Source organism: Protobothrops mucrosquamatus, unplaced genomic scaffold (genome assembly GCF_001527695.2).
Source record: "Protobothrops mucrosquamatus isolate PMUCROS unplaced genomic scaffold, P.Mucros_1.0 scaffold113, whole genome shotgun sequence".
NCBI classification, from domain to species: domain Eukaryota; kingdom Metazoa; phylum Chordata; class Lepidosauria; order Squamata; family Viperidae; genus Protobothrops; species Protobothrops mucrosquamatus.
The window spans coordinates 1,163,014-1,188,877 of record NW_015386485.1 but is presented as its reverse complement, the minus strand read 5'-3'; the positions used below and the strand labels follow the sequence as shown (position 1 = coordinate 1,188,877).

The 25,864-nt window shown below is 38.1% G+C and overlaps 1 protein-coding gene across 2 annotated transcripts in view; it reads right to left on the bottom strand.

Annotated features, from left to right (window-relative positions):
• The window catches only part of SYN3 (synapsin III), a 175,308-nt gene that overhangs the window by 23,543 nt on the left and 125,901 nt on the right, over window positions 1-25,864 (bottom strand). For both annotated transcript variants that reach the window (XM_015812829.1, XM_015812828.1), the window contains one exon: window positions 13,427-13,489. In XM_015812829.1, coding sequence (XP_015668315.1) covers window positions 13,427-13,489 — 63 coding nt within the window. The remainder of the gene's footprint in view (window positions 1-13,426; window positions 13,490-25,864) is intronic.

Genomic DNA, 25,864 nt, shown 5'->3' with positions numbered 1-25,864 from the left:
TTGTCCATGTTTTCAAGTACCCTTCCCCTAATATTGCACAATATTGCTTGGTTTTTTTTATATATATATAAGTTGAGTATCTTCCTTTTCACTCTTGCAGCAAAGTTATTACATGGCCTGACCACATTCTACTATTCCTTCTGAAAATCTGTACTTTATATTATGATCCTTTTTGGTTAAGGCTTTTAAAAATATTAAATCTTACGGTATTAATTTATATATATCATGACTTATAACCTTTTCCGAGATTCTTAAAGATATAGAAATAAAAAAAAAATGAAGCTATCTCATTTTTGCTTGGTGCTTTTAACATATCATAGACTACAACCCATATCATCCTCAAGCGGGAGATAAATAACTGAATTAATTCATATCATCTGGAAAGTACCAGATTGCAGAAGGGGGCTCTGACTTTGTTCGGTTTTGTATGTGGTTGAAACGACACCAGTGTATGTATGAAATAGCAGTTTGCAGATTTAGGTAAATATGAGATTTAGGCTACAAAAATTAGGACAACTACTAGATGGCATCAAAGAGTAAGTGTTGGAATGGGGGCGGGAGGGAGTAAAGGAAATGTTATTGCTTTGATACCATTTAGCGATTGACATTTGCAGTGCCAGATCTGGTAGCTCTAAGTTTAGGACAGAAAGCGAATAACCTAGAATAGACCCGACGAAGAAATGGTTCGTGACAAACGAACAGGGACGGAAATGTCCCTTCCCACGAGAAACTTTCGACGTACTGTTTCTCTTTACTTGTTTGTAAAAAAACCGTACCTCACCTGGGTACAACGAAGACGGACAAACACGTCGACGACCTCGATATCTTACAGATATACCTTTTCTTCCGAACACTGCCTGTGAGAGCTCTACTGCCATTTTTAACTTTTACCACTGTAAATATATTATGGAATTGTAGAAATATATACTTTAGATGCTGCTAACACCCTTCTCCCACACACCCCAAAAAACCCCCAGTGACAAATTGCTTATAATTTTAACATGGTGTGTGACATTTGCAATAATTATACTATTGGCTGCATTGCTATCAACTTTCAATATTGTAAAACATGATGCTCTTCTATCATTAAACTTAAATGTGTAAATAAAATAATCGCATTTCTCTTCCTGATTAAACAAATGTGTCTCCTGTTTTTGTTTAGTTTCCTCAGTGTTTTAGACTGTGACCTTGTTGGAACAAACTTACCAACTTGTATTGTGCAATAAAGGTACTGATTTTTAAAAAATAAATATAAAAATCATGGTAAGCTGCATTTGGATAGACAAAATAGATACCTTGCTGCTACCAAGCTTGATGCTATAAGGCTTCTTGTTGCCTCTAACTTTATTTTTAGAATATTTACAATGAATTTAACAGCAAAGTGCTGGTGTCTCCCTTTGCAGCCCCAAATGCATTCTTACAAAATAAAAGAGGACTTCATTTGGAAATGGATAAACCTGCCCCAAAAGACAGAGCTGAAATGGCAGAATATCTTCACCAGTTAATCTTCAAGTAAATGGGTATCTTATGATTACCTGGATTCAAGCTGGCAATTTCTTGGGCTAGGAAGTTAAGCAGGATTGGTCAAATATGTGATTGAAGGACCACAAAAAACCAAGTTAACTGATTTGCTTATGTCAGGAGTGTCAAACTACTGGCCTGCGGGCCGGTTTCATTATACCGGAGCCGCGCTCACCCCATTGCCAGCAATGGCGAAAAAGCTCCGATACATCGCGTGACATCACGTGACATTGCAAGTTTGACATGCCTGGCTTATGTGGTCAACAGAAGTTGTACTTAACTGGAGGGCATCATTATTTTTTATGCCAGAGTTACATAATTTGAATTCTAAAGTTATTGTTGGAGAATTGCAGTCCATTTAATAAGTTGATACATGACTTAGAAGAGCAGGTTGCTGTTGACATATCAGGGCAGAGATGACTCATGCTGGCACTTTTAGAGGAAACATTAGTTGGAGATCAACTATATTTGTGCCAAAACTTTGATTCAATTTTCTTTCTTCTGCAATGCTGATCCCCTTGTTCCCCTTTTAAGTTTACATATTATTGGTACTCCAAATAAATATAAAATGGAAAAGAGTGATATGCTTGACAGCAGTTTGATTCTTTCATCTTAGTGAGAACTATTTGTGCAGATGCAAATGTATATTAATCTGTTCTAAATCTATTAACATGAAATCATTTGACATTCAGAGTGGTGTTTTTTTTCTGTGATTGTTAAAGCAGGGTGACAATATATTTTGTTATCAGTCAAGGATGTAAAATATTATTCTTCAAACTGTTGGCCTCCAAATGTGTTGGGATTTTAACTTCCAGAATTCTAAATGCTGGCATATATCATGAAAGTCTGAATTTATTTGCAAATCATCAGATTGAGGAAGGCAGATAAAATCTGACCCCCATTTATATATCTACAATATTATACAGTTCTAAAAACTTGCTGCATTTACATAGCTTTTTTGGCAAGCCAAAAACAGTTGGAAACAGTGTAATCACATCTCAGGAATCCTTTAATTTGGATTACTGCACTCAGTAGGATGTTGACTTGGATTTCATGGCCTAAATGAAGCTCCCTGATCATCTTTCCATTTTGCTATTTGGGAGTATTACATGATAATGATTGGAACTCAGCTAATCTAATCCTCTGAAACTTCCAGTATGGGAAGACTCTCGTGATTCCTTTCTTTGAAAAATAGGAGCCACGGTGGCACAGTGGTTAGAATGCAGTACTGCAAGCTAATTCTGCTGATTGTCAGCAGTTTGATCCTGACCGGCTCAAGGTTGACTCAGCCTTCCTTCCTTCTGAGGTTGGTAAATGAGGAGCCAGATTGTTGGGGGCAATATGCTGACTCTGTAAACCACTTAGAGAGGGCTGTAAAGCACTGTGTAGTGGTATGTAAGTCTAAGTGCTATTGCTATTTGACCAGACTGCAATGTTATAACCAAGGAGTAAGCATCTTGCTTCTAAATACTATGTGAGCACAGTCCTCTCTCACACAATGGCCAAGTAAAAAGAGTATGTGAAAGAGCAGAACCCTTATATTCTCTTGATTAGAGATTTCTTAGCTTTGAAATGTGTGTATGTATTTTGTGTGTGTGTGTGTGTTTTTCAAGTCTATGCTTGAGAATAGGAGTGATTGCTTATTGTTAAATTTTGATCCTCCATCTTTATTAATGGTGTCATTTTTTCCAAATAAAAGTGACAATGTTAAATATTGTTAGTGATGCTATCTAATAGTGATGCTGAGATTAAAAGGATTAGACATTTCATGTCCAGAAAATGTTAAAATATTATGTTGTATCTATTTGAATATTTCTTTGAACTCTTTCCTATATTTATGAGCCAAATGACCCCCAAAGCAATTAATGTTCAAACAAACAAACAAACAAAGAAAATGGATGGTCTCACTACGCCTTTTGCAACTTCCTGTATCTGTTGTTGTTTTTTTTAGCAGATTTCAGCATCCAAATAAAAGGGTTCTGTGATGATCTGCTGAGGTCCAAGTAGATGAAGCATAATTGTATCTTATCTTTGTCTGGTGAAGGGTCAGTTATGATTGCATGAAATCAGTTTATGTACAGTATGTTTTTTCTTTATACAACCACATACAAAAGAAGTAACTGCAGAAAAATGTTGCGGATTTGAGGAAAATATACATATTGTACTTCTTACATATCACATTTTCAATAAGTTAGGAAAGGCACTGGAGTACTTTGCACTGCAACTTTGGATTTACCCAGGACCCCTCAGCATTTTATCATTATACATATCCATTTTGTCATTTTACATACCCATTTAAGTCCCCACTCAATTCATAGATTCTGTGCCTTTTAATTAACAGGCAAGGCAAAGCTGAATTCAGACAGGTAGGTAGGTCTGTTGGCTAGAGAAGCCAAAGCTGCCTTAGGGCTGGCTGTTGCGGACAATTCACCTTATGCCACACACATAAGTGTGCTCTGCACTGCTGACTCTACTTCGATGGTGTGCATCAGAACAAGGAATGTTATTGGCAATTGGTTTCTAAATTCCAGCTAATGTTAGCTGCCTCATACAAAGCCTTTGACAATTCACAGACTGGCTGCTTTTTGAATTTTTTTTTTTTTTTTAAAAAATAGAAAAATAATTTTGGGTGGGTAATCAACAGCATGACCCATAGGGTCCATTGGCTGACCTATCAATATGCCAACTGCAGGCACTTGTGCAATGTGCAGGCAACTGTTGATGAACATTGTATGAACGATGGGATATCTTAGTGCTGAAGTGAGGAGCCTGAATACAAGCGCCCATATTTCAGAGTTGGGAAAGGAAAATTCAGCAGAGACCAAAGCTCACTTTAAAACTGAGTATTGAAAAAAAATATTTTAAAAAATCAAGGCAGAAGAAAATGAAAGATCAGCCCTATCTGTAGCTCCGGAAATTAAGTTCATATGTTGCTCATGACTTTATTTCCTAGGTCATTGTCAATGTTTTCCCCTTCAATTCCATTAACCTTTTTTGTAGGGGGGGCTTAATTAGGTTATAAATGAAAAGCGAAAGTATCTGGACTACAGATGTATACTTTGGCTCCTTTCAAATAGGAGGAAATGGAAATTTAAAGAGTGGGTTTGTTCCATGGAACACACACTGCAGGTTATTTTTTATTTTGATCTCATAAGTCTTAGGTTGCCTATTCAGTTTGAGTTCATCTAATTTGGTGTTCAATAAACACATTTCTAAACTTTGTGCTACAAACTGTATTTTGGGTTGGAGCCCCTACAGCTGAAATTATGAAATTGATTCCAAATTTGATAGATCTTTTTCCTTTCTCTGAATATAAGCAGCTCTATATTAAGATAAGGTTCCAATAATTTGTTATGAGTTTTGTAGATAAAAGGTAGCAAATCTTCAGTAAACTAAACAAAGACTTTGGTTCCATCCATAAAAGGCAATGTGTGGTTTGACAAAAAGGAGGTAGCTTTTGGCCAGTAATCAGACTGAGATTGTCATATATTAGTAAAGATGTATGGAATTGTTATTTATTTAATTGCAAAAAGGGAAATCTGTAGAACTCAGGGTATAGATACGAGTAATCTAATTAGTTTTAATATAATGATGAGAGAGAGAGAGAGAAGGAGTTGTAATATGCTGGACATTGGTGTGAATATTCAATAATACATAAGAAGTCTGAATCAACCATTGTTTTCCTGTATTCCTATTTCCTGAGAATGTATAGTATGTGACTTTTAAATGTTTTGAGATTTAAATATGAGATTCTAGCAATCTTTAGCTTGGAATATAAAGAATCACTTTAGCTTCAGATTTTACTGAACTGACACCATCTTGTCTATGATCTCTCTATGATTTTCAACCTGTATCTGCTGCAAGTGAATTAAAAACATGTACTGCTCCACTGAGATACACAAATATGAGATAATGACACTCTAGGCTCAGGATCTGATGCTACCCTTAATTGTAGATCTTTTCTAGGTTCGGATTCTACTGTATACATGGTTTGAAATTTCAGCTTAATTGCCAAGGAAAATATGAAACACAATATTTTTATTCTTTTATTAATCCATATTTATTACAATTATTTATAACGATCATTTGAGATTATTAGTTTTTCCAAAATGAATTACATGTTGTAAATAAAAACAGAATAAATACTAGTGTCTTCCCACAAGACTATTTGTGGTAGGGGTCCCATTGGGAAATGCAGAGGGAAAAGTCCAGCTGAATAGGGTTATGAGATGGTTTTTATATGTCTTCTTGTCTCTCTCATCACAAATATTAATTGCATATATTATACAATAATTTAGAATCTGGAGCATATTTTGATTTGCAATACTATGAAGTTCCTTTCAAGAATATATATTTCATACCCACAGATATGAACACAACCATTAGCTCAATCTGTTATATGTTCTACTAATTTCTCATTTCAGCTTTCCAAGACCTTCCATTTAGAAACCAAAGACTCAATTATTTTGCAAAGAAGTCTTGCCAAGAAACCAACTATAAATCTTCTTACACAAAGAATTTTAAAGCTCAATCACAATGCTTCAATTATTTTAATCTACAAGAGGTTTATTCTGACTAACCCATATTACTAATAATTTCCAGATACTGACATTGTGACACAATGTCTTTATATTCAGAAAAAGATTTAATAATTGAGCTCATTATTTGAGAAGTCTGTAATTTACAGCAATAAGTGTAGCTGCTAAAATGAATCAGAATGTGTGTGAATGGGACGCTTAACCTGTGTTACATCTGAACTTATTTGCCCTCCTTTAAAGAAAATATTTGTCTGTTGTCAGCTAGACTTTTCCACTTTACCTTTTGAAAACAGTTTTTCATATTTCAGAATCATTTATTTCTAGCCTTGGAAAAAGCATGATGATGAAAAAGCTTTCTCCTCTAAAAGACTTGGTGTTTAAACAAGACATTAATGGTCCTCCTTATTTTTGGTTACATGTAAATAAACAAACAAAAAACCCAAATCCCCAAAGCATGGAAATTACTCCACCCTAAATAATGCAAATAGTAACTACAAATAACTAAATGTTGATCATGAATTGCCTTAAATATGTACTTTAAAAAAAAAGAAACATGTGGCTAATAAGGATCTGAAGGAATCTCTTTATTTGATCTAATTTTAGAAGCCTAAAAACAAAGTTAAAGTTACAAAAATACACATTACCCATAAATAGGAAATGTACTTTCCCTTCACTCTAAAACTGGCATGACGCTGTTCCATGATCTGGTCAAAGAGAGGTGAAGACTCTATTTGAAGGAATGTGGTACAATTGGGAGCCAAGTTGCCATATAACTAGCATGTATTTTCACAACGTGTTTTAAGTTTCATATAGATATAATGACATTTGGAGACATATGCTGTCCCCTCATTTTCTGTCAGTATTAGATCTAGAGAACAAATTTGCTGGTTTCCACAAGCTCCTAAAAAGGAGCTACTTCAAAGTGCTTGCCCGATTTGAGTTATTGCATCTTTTATTTTCTTTTTACTTTCTTGCGGTTTTGTTTTTTAAATTTTATGGGGTTTTGTTTATACAGTATTATATTATTTTCTATATTAGATGCTAAGGAATCAGATGATGATTCTAGAAGTGAAAAAGCTACTTAAGCAGGATCTGTGGAATGTCGGCCTCAGGAGACACAAAGCCAAAAAACCCCTGACGCTACCTGTCCTTGACCAGCAGGAACAGTTGGATGATGAAGGCCTCCCAGCCCCTGCAACCAGTGAGTAGAGGGATGAACAGAATAGTGACATTCTATCAGGTTCCTTGCCAAGCATGGGAATAAATCTCTTGATTAGAGACAGCTGGCTACAGCCTGATTTAAGATGCAGCCATGACTCATGATTCCTTGTTGGAAACAACCATCTGATCTTTGGGTCTTGCATGATGTTTGTGTCTGTATGACAGCCTTGACCTATATCTTGGAACTTCTGTTAAATAAAATCCGTTCAGGCAAGTTTCTTTCAAAGACTCTGTTTTGCTTGCATTCCTTGTCTGCTGGTATATTATGGCCTTAACTAAACTGTTAGCAAATGAGTGTATAATTGGAACTTGAAGCAGGATACCTGGGAGACTTTAATGGCATGGTACACCCTGGCTAGTATTACATAAATATAGAGTAGGATGAGTTAAAATTCAACAGATTCATTCTTAAGAACATGTAGCTTTTGTTATTAATGTAGCTTTTGTTATTAATCTGTTTATATCTTTTGCGATTTCTTGATTTACATATAATTAATGTAGTTCAATTCATTAATAGAATTTAGGTTGCAAAGGTGGCGGGCTGAAGAACTGTGAGGCTGGTTTGAAATAAAAATGTGCCATTTATATGACATCATTTATGTTATGAGTTGGAGGGTTGGTAATGGGAAAATATGTATTGAGGAATTATAAAGTAACTTTGCAAGTTACATTACGAAAAATATTTAGTCCCATGCTTTGTATCTCTTCTTAAAATATTTTTCTTTGAAAAAAATATTTGCCAGCTCAATAATTCTTGTCCATAGTTCTATAAATTGAACTATCAATTTGGTCGTTCTCTGATAGTAGGTATTAGAGGAGTTTTCATTGTGTGGGTAATCTGTTTCCATTTTCTGGTGTCCAGACCAGATGCCCATCTTCCAACAAAATGAATACTCATGCAACTTTATCAAAATATCAAAAAATACCTGATCATTCAATCCACTACAGCACAACCAACACAAGCTATGAAAAGACTAATACTGCCATACACCAAAAACATCTCAAACAATCTAAAGACTATTGCAATCACACAGCATCACTGTAGTACACAAACCAACTCAAGCCCTCCAAAACATTTTAAGTAAACCAAAAGACCAAATCAGACAAACAATCAAGCAATAAACAATAGCCTAATCAAGGAACTACTAAGAAGAAAACAACACTCCTAGTAACACTGACAGGACAATTCCACTCCTTTCTAGTACTGAAAATGTTACTTAGTTTGGTAATGAAATGTCTGCAAGCAAACAACTGGGCTCAGAGGGCACCACGGACTCTAGAGGGTACAAGCTTTGTCTGGCAGGGAGAGAAAATAAGGCAGAGAACTGAAAATGCTTCCTGCAAGAAATCCAATAGTAATATGATTCTCCTAAAAATCTGATGGGGAAAAGTGCTAATGCTGTGAACCTTCATCTTATTTCAGTCTCCCTCTCTCTGTAAATAAACTATATACCACAGAAATGTTGAAAGCCTCAATGAATCCTTTCAGAAAATAAGTCTGGATGAACATGGGTACACTGAAAAATCTTACCATTAAGAAGTGAAATATATAAACATAACCATCTGAAGATACTGAATATTTACTTCTGACAATTTTGATTACACAATTAAACTAGTGAAGGAAAACTTCTACAGGTGTCCCTGAATTGGAGAGAATTGTGTGGATATTGATGGCTTCATGTACTTGATAAGCATTTGCCTCCCATGTGATGATATAATGGACACATTAGTTTATATAAAATTGAAGTCAAAGACCAATAAGATATTTTCAGTGCATATTTCTGGATTGATATAGATAAATTGCAAGATTAGATCCAGGAAAGGCAGTTATCTTAAGTTACTTTACATAGGATTACTATAGAGGCTTTTGCATAGGTGAAGATAATAAATAGACTTGCCAAGGATTGAATTGCCCTCTTAAGATGTGGCATCCAATTAAAAGGGAGCATCCTAATTACTGGCTTCCTTTTAATATAAAATGAAACAGAATACATCAGAGCAGCAATAAAACACAGCAAGCTAGGTTTTTTTGGCTTTTAGAATTCCAAGGTTTGCACAGCAGGAAACGTTGGCTATGACAGCCAAACACAGGAACTTATCTGATTTCTAAATTGCTCTGAACTCCTGATCTGTTGCCAGGTAGATTTAAAGTTCCTGCCTGCTGGTTCAATCCACAGTTGGCATTAGATAAAATAAATATACATTAACAAATCATCTCTCTCTCTGCCCTTCAGTCAAAAAATTACCATGGAAGGTGATATTATAGAAGAAATGTTGAACTAGATTGAAGAGCACTTGGACAATTTCATGCTCAAAAACAATACATCAACCCTAAAAGATGGAATTGCTTAATCAGTCAATCAATTGACGTGATGACATATGGTTGTGAAACTTGGACAATGCAGAAGTTAAAAGTTGTATAATTAAAAGCATGAAATGGCAAATACTTAACATAGCATAAGGTAACAAAAAAAAGTATATACAGTAGATCTGCCAAAAGACTGGCAGATAGTTAAATAGGTTGCCTCATGGAAATGGAAATGGGCTGGCTGTATCTCTTGATGAACATTTCAGTGCTGGAAAACAATAATCTTTGATTAGATATGAACTGACCTTAAGAAACCTGCCCCTCAAAATACAGGGAACTTGGTATAATTACATTTAAAAGTATTGGTAGATCATTAATCAGAAATTTCTAATGAGTCTAAAGGTTGATAGAAGAAGCCACTTGAAAGTCATAAACCCTCACAAGTAAATTTCATACAAATATGAAAAGCAGAAGTTGCTAGCTAACCGAATCTGCAAGTAGAGGAAACACAAAAATTGAGGATAAAGTTTAGAGATAATTATAAGAATTGAGCTTTGTTGATAGAAAATTAGATGGTGATAGATAGGATGTGCACAAAAGGGGCTTCCTGGAACATGGGGAGGAGGCAGTGGTTTTAGGCGAACTGAGTTAGTTTATCGGATGATTAGAGAAGGGGCATTAAGTGCAATGGGGAAGGGGGGAATCTGCGTCTGGGTAGGATATAAACTTGTGTCAAACAGCTTTTTAAGGTATGGCTGAACTCCTACGTGTGTTTCAGTTCACCAAGCCTTTGCAAATGCTTCTTTTTAAATACAACTTTGTTGCTGGAATTCCAATTGAGGCATGGAGAGCATAGCTAATGGGTGAGCGCATAGCAGACATGCACACAGACTCCACTGTTTTCGGTGGCGCTTCTGATCAGCTGCAGCACGCTGTGGAGAGTAAGGCTGATGCGGGCTAGGCAGGCTCGCAAAGAGACTCCGCTTTTTTCGGCGGGGCTTCGGTGCCTGGCCGGTGGGGTTTGGGGGATGATCAATCCACATTTGTGGCATGGCCGCCAACCAATCACTGTGTCTTCCTCTCAGGAGGGCCAATGCCACAGCAGGAAAAGCGGAAGGCAACGCTGCCCACCAGACCCACCTGGCGGCACAGTAACTGCACTTCTCCTCAGCTCCAGGAAGCTTGTGCAATGGAAACTTGATGGTAAGGGCTGTGGGGCACTCGCTGAGGGAGCTGCTACCAGTAACAGAGCTGAGGAAACGGGCCAGGTGGGGGGAGCTGCCAATGCCGCTGCCCTGAGGCTTGGCAGATCCCTCCCCAAGCAGCCATGATTCCCCCTTCCCAGCCAGCCAGCCACCATCCCTGACCTACTCTTTGCCTGCCCGGCCAGCTGGCTCAAAACGTCACCACTCTTCTTCTTGGTGGTGGCAGCCTAATGGACCTGAGCAAGTTGCTGGTGGTGCCGGCCTGAGGCAGAGGGGGGAGGGGGAGGGGGAGGCAGGCGGTGCAGCAGCTTGGGTACCTCGGCTCCATCCAAGTTGAAAGCTGAGGTGCAGCAGCAGGATTGCTCTCAAACAATAAGAGCCAGGTGTGTTGCTCGCTCGTGTGCACCCACCTGATTGAGAGCAATCCCACTGTTGCGCCTCCGCTTTCTTCAACTCAGATGGCGCTGAGGAGCCGCTGGTGCCTGCTTGAGTGGGGAGGATGAGCTTTGCTGCTGCTGCTGGGCTGCGGCGGGGCACTCTGTTGATATGCTTTCCCTGGGGGGAAAGCAGTGGTAGCCTAACACTAACCCCCACCCTGCCCCCTCCCTCACCTTGCCTCACCCTGCAGGACGAGCCTCCTGCCCACCACCCCACCTGCCAGAGACCCCCTGGATCTCCCCCAACCCTGCCCGGCCCCCATAGGCATACCTCTCCAGGAGCAACATTGAGGTGGCCACGCCCACCATGGCCATGCCCATCCAGTCTGCTGTGACTGACGTAGCCATGCCCACTCAGTGGGCCATGCCCACCCAGCACCTAGTGATACATAAGTGGGTTTTGGGTTGCAGTTTGGGCACTTGGTCTCTAAAAAGTTTGCCACCACTGGACTAGAAGCATTTGAAATGTGGATTTACAGGCGGCTGTTACATATAAGCTGGGTTGACAAGATCAGAAATGAGGAAGCGATAAGCCGCCTGGGAAAACCAAGGGAAATCATCAAAACAATTAAAAAATGAAAGTTAGAATATTTCAGACATGTGATGTGACACCCAGAAAAATATGGCATACTCCATTTAATCATCCAGGGAAAGATTGAAGGCAAACGAGGACCAGGCAGAAGAAGAACATCATGGCTTCAAAATCTAACGGACTGGTTTGGACAAAACTCAGCAGCACTTTTTCATGCAGCTGCTGATAAAAACAGGATCGCCAATGTGATCGCCAACGTCCAATAATGGATATGGCAGAAGAAGAAGAAGAAGAAGAAGAAGAAGAAGAAGAAGAAGAAGAAGAAGAAGAAGAAGAAGAAGAAGAAGAAGAAGAAGAAGAAGAAGAAGAAGAAGAAGATATGTATATGTATATGTATATGTATATGTACAGTATATGTATATGTATATGTATATGTATATGTATATGTATGTGTATGTGTATGTGTATGTGTATGTGTATATGTATATGTATATGTATATGTATATGTATATGTATATACGTGTGCATTCATTTCTTACAAGGTTTGTTGCCAAGCAGAGAAAGTGCTTGTTAGATTGAAGAGGTCTTAATTTTCTCCTCATTAATAATTTGTCACTTAAATTCAAATTCAAGTTATTTGCCTTGGAACAAACAAGATACTGATATAGAAATAGAACTCTGGGGAAAATGGCTTATTAAGCCGAAAAACTAAGTTATAGAAATGATGACCTAACAACTTTCTATCACCTGAGCCAGATCTGAATAATCATTTGTAGCTGTGTCCGAGAATTATTCTCAGTAATAATAAGATACCGTTATTTTCAATGCCAGCAGATATCCTACTGTTTAGTTTTGCTTTATTTCATTAAAACCGAATGCACACACACATATGTGCAAGAAAAGGAGGAAAAAAGCAAGGGTATTTTGTTGTATTGCTCCTAAAGGCTCTACAATTAAAAATTCTGCTTACACAATGAAAGACAGAACCTAGCTTTCCTGTGAAACAATTATCCCCGATATGTTTCCAGGTTTTGTGAATTTACCCTGGAATAAAATATATCTGCTCTCATCACATTATAGTTCCTGTAAATGTTTTTCTTTATTTCAATAAATCTGTATCCATAGCAGAACATCCAGATTCAGCCATAGTTTCATTCCATACAGCATTAACCTTGTGAACTCTCAAGCTTCCTCCTTCCATTATATATTCAAGATGGACAGTATTTAATATTTATTTGCTATGTATATGTAGGGATGTGGATCTATATATATGTTGTTCATAGTATGTTTAGGTGTGCATCATGTATGTGTTTCACTTTGAGAGCAGGCAACTAAATTTCATTTTTGATGTGTGCCGTTGTTCCCCACAGTAAAAAAAATGACAATAAAGGTTATCATCTTATCTTATCTTATCTTATCTTATCTTATCTTATCTTATCTTATCTTATCTTATCTTATCTTATCTTATCTTATCTTATCTTATCTTATCTATATCCTGCATTCTAGATAATAACTATCTGTTTCTTTCATATGGTCTGGCCAACACAATCAATATATGGACTTACCTCTTTTGATGGAAGGCTGAAACAAAGATTTTAGAAATTTGACTTATTGGACTGAAGAGACTCTGGTCTATCATATTCATGTGAGAATGTCTTCCTTACCTTTCCCATTCCTGCATGAGCATGTCCTAACTTGATGACCATTGGGAAAACTGGAGTTGTGAGCTGAAAGTGGGAAAAAAAGTCATTGTCAGAACACGAAAGCCTGTTTCAATGTTGTGATTTCAGTCTGGATATATCCAACAGATCCTGGAAGCATTTGGTTATAATATGAATAAAAAGAAAATACGGTATGTCTGACAGTCCTATGGAGAATGAAGCTTTCAACAAGCACTTCCCAACAACTTTTGTCAATATCTTCTGGAGAACAAAGCCTAGATGTGTGGCAGATGCACATGAATGCACATGAATGGTTTTTTTTTTATTTCACAGAGTCTTCAGATGTGCAGGCTTTTTAAGCAGCTGCCACACACTCTGTTCAGATATTGGTGAAAGTTATTTGGGGATTTAAAAATATGTTAAATCTGCTATCACCAACTGTCGTGTACAAGTCTTCCAACTTCTATGTGAGCCATTATATTTATTTGTTGTTAAATTTGGTATGTCACCATTCAAAAACAGATTGTTCCAGGAGACTTCATAACAAATTAAAATTGCAAAATAAAAATGTAAGAACAGTTTGCATTAATATAAAACAATAAAAATATATTCATTTAAACAGCTTTTACAGCATTTTTTTTGAAGTTAGCATATTTTATTCACAGCATACAAATTGAAAATGTATTTTAACTTGCAATGAAAGGGAATACTTGCTGGGAAAGGCAAAATAGAGTTAGAGGACTATTACTGAAAAAGTTGTTTTGGCTAGGCACTATTGTCATCAACCAGGAAAGGCTCCAATATCAAGGCTCTGAAGGTCTTAGTGTACATGTAAGAACTTAGTGAAATTAATTTATTTATGTATGAATTTATCCAACAAATGTATATGGTCACCTATCTGTTCAAAAAATCTTTACTGATGAACAAAATAAGAATTTTTTTTAAAAAAGAAAAAGAAAACCCAATTAAACCCCATCAAGGCTTAGTTAAAGCACCACAAGACTAATGAGGTACACCTGTATTAAAGCCATCCCCCTGCCCCCCCCCCCAAGAACATACTGGACTAAATGCCTGGGGAAAGAGCCAGATTCTTATGAAAGACTAATAGAGTTGGGACTGTTGTGTTTGGGGAAAGAAGCTATTCCATAGGGCAGGTAATATGACAGAAAAGGAGCATTCCTTGAGACATACCAGTTGACATGGTTTCACTGAAGGTACCTGGACTATGCCCATTCTGTCAAATCTGGTGAGATGGTGAATGCCACTGGGGATCAATTTGGTCCCATGCCATGAGGGCTTTAAAGGTGACAACCATCAATTTGAATTGTACTTGGAAGCTCACTGGCCACCAGTGTAGTTCTCATTGCAGTGGTGCTTTATAGGTGTACTGCAGTGTGCCCAATCTGCATATGCTGCTGCACCCTTGATCAGCTGAAGCTTCCAAAAGCTCTTCAAGGGCAGCCTCACATAGATTCAATGGCAGGGGAGGGGGGGTTGACTAAAGCATGAGTAATTGTGATTAATGCCTCCTGATCTTCAAATGGGAACTACTGGTACACAATGAATTGATGTACAAGCTCCCCTGGCTATGGCTACCACCTGCTCCTTGAACAGAAGCCATGCATCCAAGGGAACCCCCAGATTTCAGATACTGTAGTTTGTACCTGTGAAAGTCTTTGTAAGTTAATACCATCTCTTTGAACTAGGATCAGCGATGAACAGAAAAGTGCTTATAAAACTAGCTTAATATGTTTATAATGCTCATTTCTATTCAGAACACTTTTATTTTATATTAACTGAAGTATATGGATAACTTTCAAGGGCAATCCCACATGTAAATACTTTAAAGTAAACTTAATGTGTTGTTGCTAGGACACTAATTACTGTACAAGGTTATCTCTGTCCAAGAAGGATGATAACAGGCAGATCAGTGTACTGTGGTAAAAGGCACTCTGTGTCACAATAGATGCTTAGGCCTCTAATGACCATGAAAGTTCTAGAAGGTCTCCAAGCTATAAACCTAATTACTTAGAGGCCTGAAGGCAATTCCAGAACATGCTGAATGCCACTGTGCTGGACAGATAATAAGCCTTCCACTAACTGCATTCCTGGCTCATTTGGACTGAGCTGCCATTTGTTGGCTTCACCCAGTCCATAACGTTGATTCAACACTTTCACTGCCAGTCATAAATCTGACGAAAAAGAGACAGAACTGCATGTCACTAGCATCTTGATGATACTTCATTCTAAATCTTAATATGATCTCACCAGTTGTGGAATTCAGCCGGTTTGCACCACTTCGGCAGAACTGGTGGCTAATTTTTTGTTGCCCGGGCCCAGAATGGATTTCTGGAAGCGGCATCTACACAGAGAACCGGTTGTTCACATATTTGAATCCCACCACTGGATCTCATGCAAAGGCTTCATATACATGATAAAAAGTCTTGGGAATAAAAAGAACTTTTGGAACCTTTTTTGTAGCCGGTTGAGAGTCTCTTCCTCCTTTGTGAGATTTTTTGAGTTATGGGCTTCAAGATAGTCTTCACTTTATGTACCACCAACCAACATTGCTTTTAGGAAAAGTTAATTACAGTAATGCTCTAGCAAGCTTTTGGCCTAAAAGCTGTTTGGGGAATTATCATAGTTAGCTGACTGCCATTGTTATTATGGATCATTTTGTGTTTTTTGCCTTGTATGCTGTATAGTGTCCCGAGTCTGTAAGGACTGGAACAGCTTATAAATATTCTTACAAAAATAAATAAGATTGGAGCTGCTAAAATTCCCTCTCTATCCTCCTGAATCTTTTTTTTCCTTTGCTGACCAGCATGATGGGAAAAAGTATCAAAAAGTATCAAAACGTAGTACTTTAGATTCATCAAATACGGTGATGAAAATTATGTTTAGTTTTAAAAACCAATAAAATATATTATTCCTGTTCAATTATCAATTTGCTCTTTGAAGAAAAACCTGGTATGATCTAAATATAGAATGGAGAATGTTATCTCCATCTGTAGCAATTCTCTATATAAGGATATTTCAGTAATTATTTTCCACTAAAACTTTCTGTTCCATTATGTAGATTCTTAGTAAGAAAGGTTGCAAACTTCCAATATCTTTATTTTTGAAATTGACTCATATTTATGATGGCTGCAGTGTCCTTTGGTCAAGTGATCCCTTTTGTGACCTTCTGGCAAACAAAATCAATAACAACAACAACAACAATAACAATAAAGTTGGAACCCTATACCATTTCAGACAAATGGCTGTCCAGTCTCTTCTTAAAAACTTCCAGTGTTGGAATATTCACAGCTTCTGGAGGCAGGTTGTTACACTGATTAATTGTTCCAACTGTCAGGAAATTTCTCCTTAGTTCTAGGTTGCTTCTCTCTTTCCATCCATTGCTTCTTGTCCTGCCTTTAGGTGCTTTAGAGAAGAGCTTGGCTCCCTCTTCTTTGTGGCAGCCCCTGAGATATTGGAACACTTCTATCATGTCCCCCCTCGTCCTTCTCTTCATTAAACTAGACATACCCAATTCCAGCAACCGTTCCTTATATGTTTTAGCCTCCAGTCCCCTAATCTTCTTTGTTGCTCTTCTCTGTACTCTTTCTAGAGTCTCAACATCTTTTTTACATCGTATGGTTTACTTAACAACCATCTTATTAACTTAACCACTGCAGAGATTCACTTAACAACTGTGGCAAGAAAGGCTGCAAAATGAGCAAAACTCAGCAAATGTCTCACTTAGCAATAGAAATGTTGGGCTCAGTTGTGGTTATAAGTTGAGGACTACCTGTATTTGTATTTACATGAAATATTATTATTATAATTTCATTTTCATTTGCCTTCTCATTACACACAACTCACTAATGCAGAAATAAATTTAGCTTAGAAGGACACTAAATGTCTGTTTAAGCAGCACACCTCATTCTAAAGAAATGTCATGCCACTAAAAAGAAAGCATTTAAAAGCATAATGAATACTATGGTTTTACCAATAAATGGATGAATCCGGTGCTGATTGAGACTCTCTGAGGAAGCATTCCATAAGCAGGTATCATCACTAAAACAATCTTTTTAGTAGCCATCTGCCTCACCTGAACAGTGAACTTCCAATCATAGTGTCAACCTGGCCATATAAACCAGTCAAGGAACATGATTAGATAAGCTAAATCTACTTTATTATAAGGCTACATTGACAGATCTTGCAAGTTTGAAAGTATCAACTTCCCACACTCCAATTTTAAAGGTTTGCTCCATTAAAGCAGATCCTTCCTTAGTTTCTTTCTCTGAACATTAAGGGACTACAGGCTCCTGTCCCTCTTCTCTTATTGTTTCCCAGGCAGCATCTCTTCTTCCCTTTCCTCAAGGTCACCCATGCATTCCATTACACGTAGAAAGGTACTTTTGCTTCTATCCATTCAAACACTCCCCTCCCTGACTTTTCCTTTCCCTCTTTCCATTCTTAGCCTATGCACCTCTCCAGCATATTTCAGGGAAGCTGGAATGAAGACCAGCAACCTTTCCTAGGGACAATGCTTTCGCGCTGCTGGATGAAACAATATATGCTTCAAGGCTTTCCAAAATAATCTTATGGTCCTTATGAGTGAAGGTTGGTATAATCCAGTTCCCATGTATGTTCACTTGTAGGTAATTCTTGTCGCAATAAATAATGTTACTGCAAAATAAATGTGGTAGGATTTCCTCTTTAATGATGTTCTATGTGAATGAAGGGCACGACAGCCTCAAGAGCGAAACTAGGACCCAAGCAGGCTATTTATATAACCTCAGTCACAGTTCTCATGGGAAGGTGTTGAATATAATTAAGAAAGGATATGGCAAGAGTTTAACTAGAACAAACATGTTTGTACTGAAACCTTGGATAAAATAAACCAAGGAAGTCCAGAGTATTTGTTTGGTTAAGATTTGTTTTCTTATGAGAAACAGGAAAACAAACAGGATAAAATTATTTGAATTTACAAAATTGTCTGCACAGATCATACAAGCAGATGCTGGTAGAATTATGGAGTAGGAAATGACACTATCACACTAGAGACAAATGAACTATTCTCTATAAGTAAAGCAACATAGTGAATTCTCCAAACCTCGGTTGCAGAAAAACATTGGCCATTTGAATGTTTGATGTTTTTTGAGTTATTCCTGTTTTCCCAATACAGCCAGGGGCCAGCTGAAATAGTTTCCCACCTGCAGCAAAATCCAGTTGGAGGGCTGGCCAAAGTAAGCCATAGAGTGTCTGTACAAAAGACAGTTGGATTGACAATGGATCTTGCATTGGCACTGAATTAGATATCTCCATATCTGGAGAGGCTGTAGACACAAGATCTGTCATTGTAACTTCCAGTTTATGCTGGTTAAACCTGGTGCCTGAAGAAGACAGGACTTAAGGTTTTACCAAAGTGGTCTCCAATGCCCTCTGTAGCTTTTCAGAGATCTGCACCTCATAAATGCCACTTGAAGCAGAGTCTTTTTCTCTTGCTGCAGATGAAGATCAGTCTTTAAAGATAGAGGCAATAAAGTGGCAGCTGTTCTCATTTAGGATAGCAATTTTTGCAGCCCATCTTTCTCTTATATACACAAGAGATCACAGATTTGTATAAAGTCGATGTGTGCTTATTTCTATGTAGAGATGTATATTCAGAAATATTTACTATAGTCATGGCAATAAAACAAAGCATTTCTGCATAGGGATCCAGGATTTATTTCCTGTGCTAGTTCAAGCTACTGTCCTGATGTTCAGGACTGGTAGATGGACAATTTTAAAGACCTGGATCTTTGCTTTCATGCTTAATTTTTGAAGTTGACCTCTACTGGATAGCTCTTCAAACAGAAAATTGTTTTTTGTAAAATAAGACATTATTATTATTATTATTATTAATTTAATTTATATACCGCCCTTCTCCCGCAGGACTCAGGGCGGTGCACAGCGTATTAAAAACAGTACAAATACAAAGCATAAAAATACAAACCCCTGTAAAACCAGATTAAAAAACCGAATATTAGAAGCTGTGTCTCTATTTAAAATTATTTTTAAAATCACCCTAAATAAAATNGACGAGTCCCTCCCAACACCGCCCGCGCGGCCGCATTCTGGACCAGTTGAAGTCTCCGGGTGCTCCTCAAAGGGAGCCCCATGTAGAGAGCATTACAGTAGTCCAGGCGGGAGGTGACGAGAGCTTGAGTGACTGTGCGCAAAGCGTCCCGGTCCAGAAATGGACGCAACTGGTAAAACATAACTATTTTCATTTCTCAGGAGAAATCAAAAGTATTTTCACAAGCAGCATTTTTGTTGGATTTATTTTCAAACTGAGTCTTTTAGGAGAAGAATAAAAAAGAACCAGTATTTCCAATATTTCAGAGATAAATATAGCTGAGCCGAGTGCCCTACTCCCTGTGTGTTATGTTAAATTATTTGGAAATTATCCATCTTTCATTAATTCAAAAGCCAAGAGTGAGTGTAATCTTTTTGTTAAAGATGTGTTAAAAGCACAATTATCCTAAAATATACTATAAAAAGAACAACACTGTTACAATTGAGCCACTGGGTTAGGATCAGATGGCCTTATAAATCACTCTCCAAACCACAGGGCTGGCATTTCATTCATTCATTCATTGGATATGTGTCACCAGCTCCATGAAGATCCATGGCAACTTACAACAAAATGAAAAACATCCCTAGAGTAATATAAATCTAAAAATTGCAAAATACATATCATAAATCCAGCAGCATCAACACCATAAAATTAAAACATCTGAAGTAAAAATAAAAAGTCAACTCCATAACATAAAATTAAATTATAATTAACATCACTAATTAATACCCATCACACACATAACATCACTAATTCTAATCTCATCAAACACATAACTTTGCTAATTAACATCTATCATACATAATAACATAAAGAAAACCATAGAATTAATCTCCAGCCAAAGCAAGCAAAATGACATCAACCATCATCAAAGGCCCTTCAAAACAACTCAGTTTTTAATGTGTTTGCCCAGAATGTCACTGAACTAAGAGCAAAAAGAACTATCCATCTTTTATCCAAGTTCTTCTCTGAGACAATACAAACTTTTATCCAAGTTATGCCTAAGATTACAGGAGACAAACCCATGGCTGCCATGGATATAATGAATTCTCATACTTTCTCAAACCTATCACCCAGTTCATAAATATGGAAGTCACTAAACACCAAAAGAACAGGGCCCTCCAACACCAGTGCCCAGATTCAGAAGGATGGCAGGCAGTAGGAGAGCTGGCACAGGACTTGGGTCATTATGGTCCATTTTAACATGCATTCAGATCCCAGTACGCATAGGGACAGAAGCAAGGTGCATATGTATATTGATCACTGCCCTCCTCAACCTATTGCAGTTGCTGAAAGACTCCAAACCCAGAAGACTAGATCTCTGGGCGGGCAGCATTATCATCTGTCATCCACCCACTCATTCTCTAGTAACTCATAATGAGGTAGGGTCTCATTATGGACAACCTGGCATTTACCAGCAGCAGATTGAGATCATGGTCTTGTTCTGTTCAATGTGTTTGTAAGCGATATAACAGAAGGATTGCTGATGACATCAAGGTGTGTAATACAACTGATGTTCCTGGGGGTATTTGTAACATGGAAAACAATTTGACGTTGCTGGAAAATTGGTCAAACTGTGGAGACTGCAGTTCAATGTTTCTAAACATAAGAACAAGCACTTGGGGAAAAAGAATCCTCTAGCAGAGTACAGTATTGGAGAAACTGTTTCCAGTATTGGAAACTCTTAGATAGAAAAACAGAAGAAAAAGATTTAGGAGTGCTTATAACAGAAGACTGCAAAATGTGTAAACAGTGTGGCTAGGCAGCTATGTGGGCAACCAAAATTCTGGGATGCATCACTGGAGGGATCACAAACAGGAAAAATCCTGCTATATAGGACTTCAGTCATACCCCATTTGGAACACTGTGTCCAGTTCTGGAAACCTCACTTTAAAAAAGATACTGATAAAATTGAGCGAGTCCAGAGATGGGCTCAAAACTGGTGCAAGGCCTGGGAGACAAAACGCATGAGGAGAAATTGGAGGAACTGAATATGTACAACTTGGAGGACAGAAGGGATCTGATAAAAAACCTTTAAATGTATTAAGGTTGTGAATAAGGTACTAGGGAGCAGTATTTTCAATATTAAGAAAAATCAAGAACACAGGGGCATAATTTCAAAGTGACAGGAGGGAAGTTCAAAAGTAATGTTAGAAAGTATTACTTCACAGAAAGAGTAGTGCAAGCTTGGAACCAACTTCCAGTGGTGGTAGTGGGTCAATCATCAGTAACTAAGTTTAAACATACTTGGGATAAACACATGTCCATTATCCAACAAATTTTTAAAAATAAAATTAAAAAATAATAATTAAAAACAATAAATAAATTAAAAATAAAACAACGAAAACAAAAACAACAAAACCTCAAAGGGCAGACTTGACGAACCATTAGGTCTTTTTCTGCTGTCAGTTTTCTATATTTATGTGGGTCTAAGAGCCCCAATGATCCAGATACTAAAATGCAGAGTGGGACTAAACCGCCATAAGTGAGGACTGGTATTAAGTGATTGTCCTTCTTTCCTGAATTAGCCCACCTAGGCTCTCTGCTACATTTTCCCCAACCCAACACTAATAGGATTTACTCACCTTTGTCTTTTTTTGCATCTTCCCACCCCCCACCCCCACGTCATCAGTTTCAATTTCTTCTCATTGTGTCACATTTGCTTTGCGCTATCATACTTGAACTGGAAGGACAGCAATCTAAGCCAGCCATGCTGGCCTTGTAACATCCATCATTGCAACCACTGCAATCCCAGGTGCAAGATGGACTGCCTGAAGGTGTGGCAAATTATTTCAAGGACGAACAGTGGCATCACTCAGTGCTATGCAAACAGTGGCCTTTGAATAAAGGATTTAGCTGACTTCCCTTTCCCAGCAACAGTTTACCTGATTTCCTGACCTTGTTAGTGTCACTCAACAGCCTGTGGCTTGTTGACAGATAAGAGGGGGAAATTAGCCTTTCTTCCTTATGAGGAAATATGGGGAAAATTAGGTTCAGCAGAGAGTCCCGAGACAGTACCTTGCCCAAGGTCCTTCTCCCTTTCAGAAATAGTTCAAAACAAATCTCAGTTGCGAACATCTGAAATGCCAAGTTACACATACTGCACGTAAGAATTCATGTAATACAAAAGCCATCCTCCTGAAAAAGGGAGTGACAACATTAGGTAACTCATACCAATAGTTTTTGAATAAAGCAAAAACATAAATTTATTTTATTTATTTATTTTATTTATTTATATTTATATTTATATCCCGCCCTTCTCCTTACGGACTCAGGGCGGCTAACAACCAGATAAAAATACAAAATATCAAACTACAGATTTAAAACTTAATTAAAAGGCAAATATTAATAGTTGGTCTAATTAAAATTACTTTAAAACCCCCATTAAAAATTTTCCCCTAGGCCAGTCCTGCAAGCTGGAATAACCATGTCTTAAGGGCGCGGCGGAAGGAAGGGAGATCAGGGATCACCCGGATCTCTGGGGGTAGTTCATTCCAGAGGGTGGGAGCTCCCACAGAGAAGGCCCTCCCCCTTGGGGTCACCAGCCGGCACTGTCTGGCCGACGGTACCCTGAGGAGACCCACTCTGTGGGAGCGTACAGGTCGATGGGGGGTAATCTGCGGCAGGAGGCGGTCTCGAAGATATCCAATAATCATTTGCAAGAATCAGAAACTTCAGCCCGATCTTGGGAAATAAGAACGGTGGAATATCCAAGCATGCTAGTGGGCAAATTTTGTGTTCACTGACGCAATTCTCTGTTAGCAACATGAGTTGGCATGCTTCCTGTTAGTTTAACAGCATAGTTACTTTGAAGACCTGAGTTCTGGTATGTCTATTCATAGAAATTAACAATTGACAAGAAGTTAATATGGACTTGAGATGTAATTTTCTAAGAACCAAGTTGATTGCTAAAGTTTCTCCTGGCTGGTGGTCTCTTTGCTCCATGGTAAACCACAATGGAGAACAAGCTCTCAAAAAAGAGCTATCCAGCACTTTAACTATTGTTTCCATAATTGCCCTTGAAAAGCTGGAGGATAATTTGTGGTGTCTCTTTCCTTCTGGAACAAAGAAACCTCAGACCACAGGCCGCTGTTTATAATACTTGCTTTAGTTAGAGCATGCTATTGTAGCAGCTGGTGGCTCCTGGCTAGACACAGAGCTTTTGCTACTGTCTTTCCAAGATTGTGTCATTTAAACCATTTTATATGACTCAAGAAACTTTTCTCAACTGTGACACGAGATACGGCTGAGGTTCAGTGTAAAAGAAATCCTCAAGCTTTTGTCAGTATTTCAGCAAGGAGAATTGTGAAAAAAACACTAGAGGAATGGAACATATATTCAAAAAGCTGCCCATGAAATCACAAGTTTGGTCCAATAAACCCCTAGTTGCCGCTTGTCCAAATAAAGAAAATATTTCATTTTTTTTCTTTAAAAGTGGCACTGAGGGTAAGGAAAACGTAACATTTTTTTTTATTTGCAGAATTCGCACAGTGGAACGTGGAGGAAATCTGTTGATTACAAAACAAACAGGGAGCACAGCTTTATTTAAGCGAGTGAAAGAACAGTAGGAGAGAAATTTATTTTCACTTTCATGCACTGGAACTTTTTGTTTTGCTCCCTTCTGCCCATTATGTTTTTATTTTTAACAAGTGATGGATTTCCTGAAATAAAAACAGGGATAGAAAAAGGACATCACGTTTAGCATTGCATTAATTCCTTTATTGAAAATGTCTGACTCTATAAAGAATATTGGAAACGGGAGTAATGGTTTGGACTGCTAAGATGTAACGTGCATGTATAATGCTGCATTTAGCCGGCAAATTGTTGGTTTTGTCAGAATAACCCTACTACTGAAGATTGGAGAGATGGGTGAATGGGGAAACCACCTCCTGGGATTATAATAGCAGGGAAATGACAAAAAAAATATTGGTTCTTTTTTTCCTTTGTTTTGCTTCTCTCCACCATCTGCTTAAGCTACTTTTTTTCTCATTGATGCTAATGGGGGTAAAATAAAATATACCACCTCTAGAGATAGTATATTGGGGCATGCTCATTTCCCCCAGATACTGCCGATACGCCTTTCCCCCCAACACTTTTCAGTGTTCGGTTTTTTTTAGTTGAGACACTTTAACTATTGACCATCTACATAGTCACATCCAGGCATCTGAAAGAATTGGATCACTCTATCTGAAACTGGGCAATCTTTGGAAAAATCCCATAGCCTTTGAGAAACATGTATTATCTAATCTTGTTTGATTGTCCAAATTTAACCAGTAAATGGTAGTTACCTGCCCTACAGGGAATGTGAATAAACCCAAACTGAATGTACTGCTCTCAATGGAACCGCATCTACATGGAGGGAAGTGTGTAGTGGGGTGCCCCAGGGCTCTGTTCTGGGCCCAGTGCTCTTCAACATCTTCATCAACGATTTGGATGAGGGGATAGATGGGGAAATCATCAAATTTGCAGATGACACCAAGCTGGCAGGAATAGCCAACACTCCAGAAGACAGGCTTAGGATACAGGAGGATCTGGACAGACTCGAACACTGGGCGCTATCTAACAAAATGAAATTCAATGGTGAAAAAAGTAGGCAAGAAAAACCAAATGTACAGGTATAGTATAGGGGGTACCTTGCTCAATAGTAGTAACTGTGAAAGGGATCTCAGAGTCCTAGTGGACAATCACTTAAATATGAGCCAGCAGTGTGCTGCAGCTGCCAAAAAAGCCAACACAGTGCTAGGCTGCATTAACAGAGGGATAGAATCAAGATCACATTAAGTATTAATACCACTTTACAATGCCTTGGTAAGGCCACACTTGGAATACTGCATCCAGTTTTGGTCACCACAATGTAAAAAAGATGTTGAGACTCTAGAAAGAGTACAGAGAAGAGCAACAAAGATGATTAGGGGACTGGAGGCTAAAACATATAAGGAATGGTTGCTGGAATTGGGTATGTCTAGTTTAACAAAGAGAAAGAGGAGGGGGGACATGATAGCAGTGTTCCAATATCTCAGGGGCTGCCACAAAGAAGAGGGAGTCAAGCTATTTTCCAAAGCGCCTGGAGGCAGGACAAGAAGCAACGGGTGGAAACTAACCAAAGAGAGAAGCAACCTAGAACTAAGAAGAAACATCCTGACAGTGAGAACAATTAACCAGTGGAACAACCTGCCTCCAGAAGCGGTGAATGCTCCAACACTGGAAGTTTTTAAGAAGAGACTGGACAGCCATTTGTCCGAAATGGTATAGGGTTTCCTGCCTGAGCAGGGGGTTGGACTAGATGACCTCCAAGGTCCCTTCCAACTTTATTATTATTATTATTATTATTATTA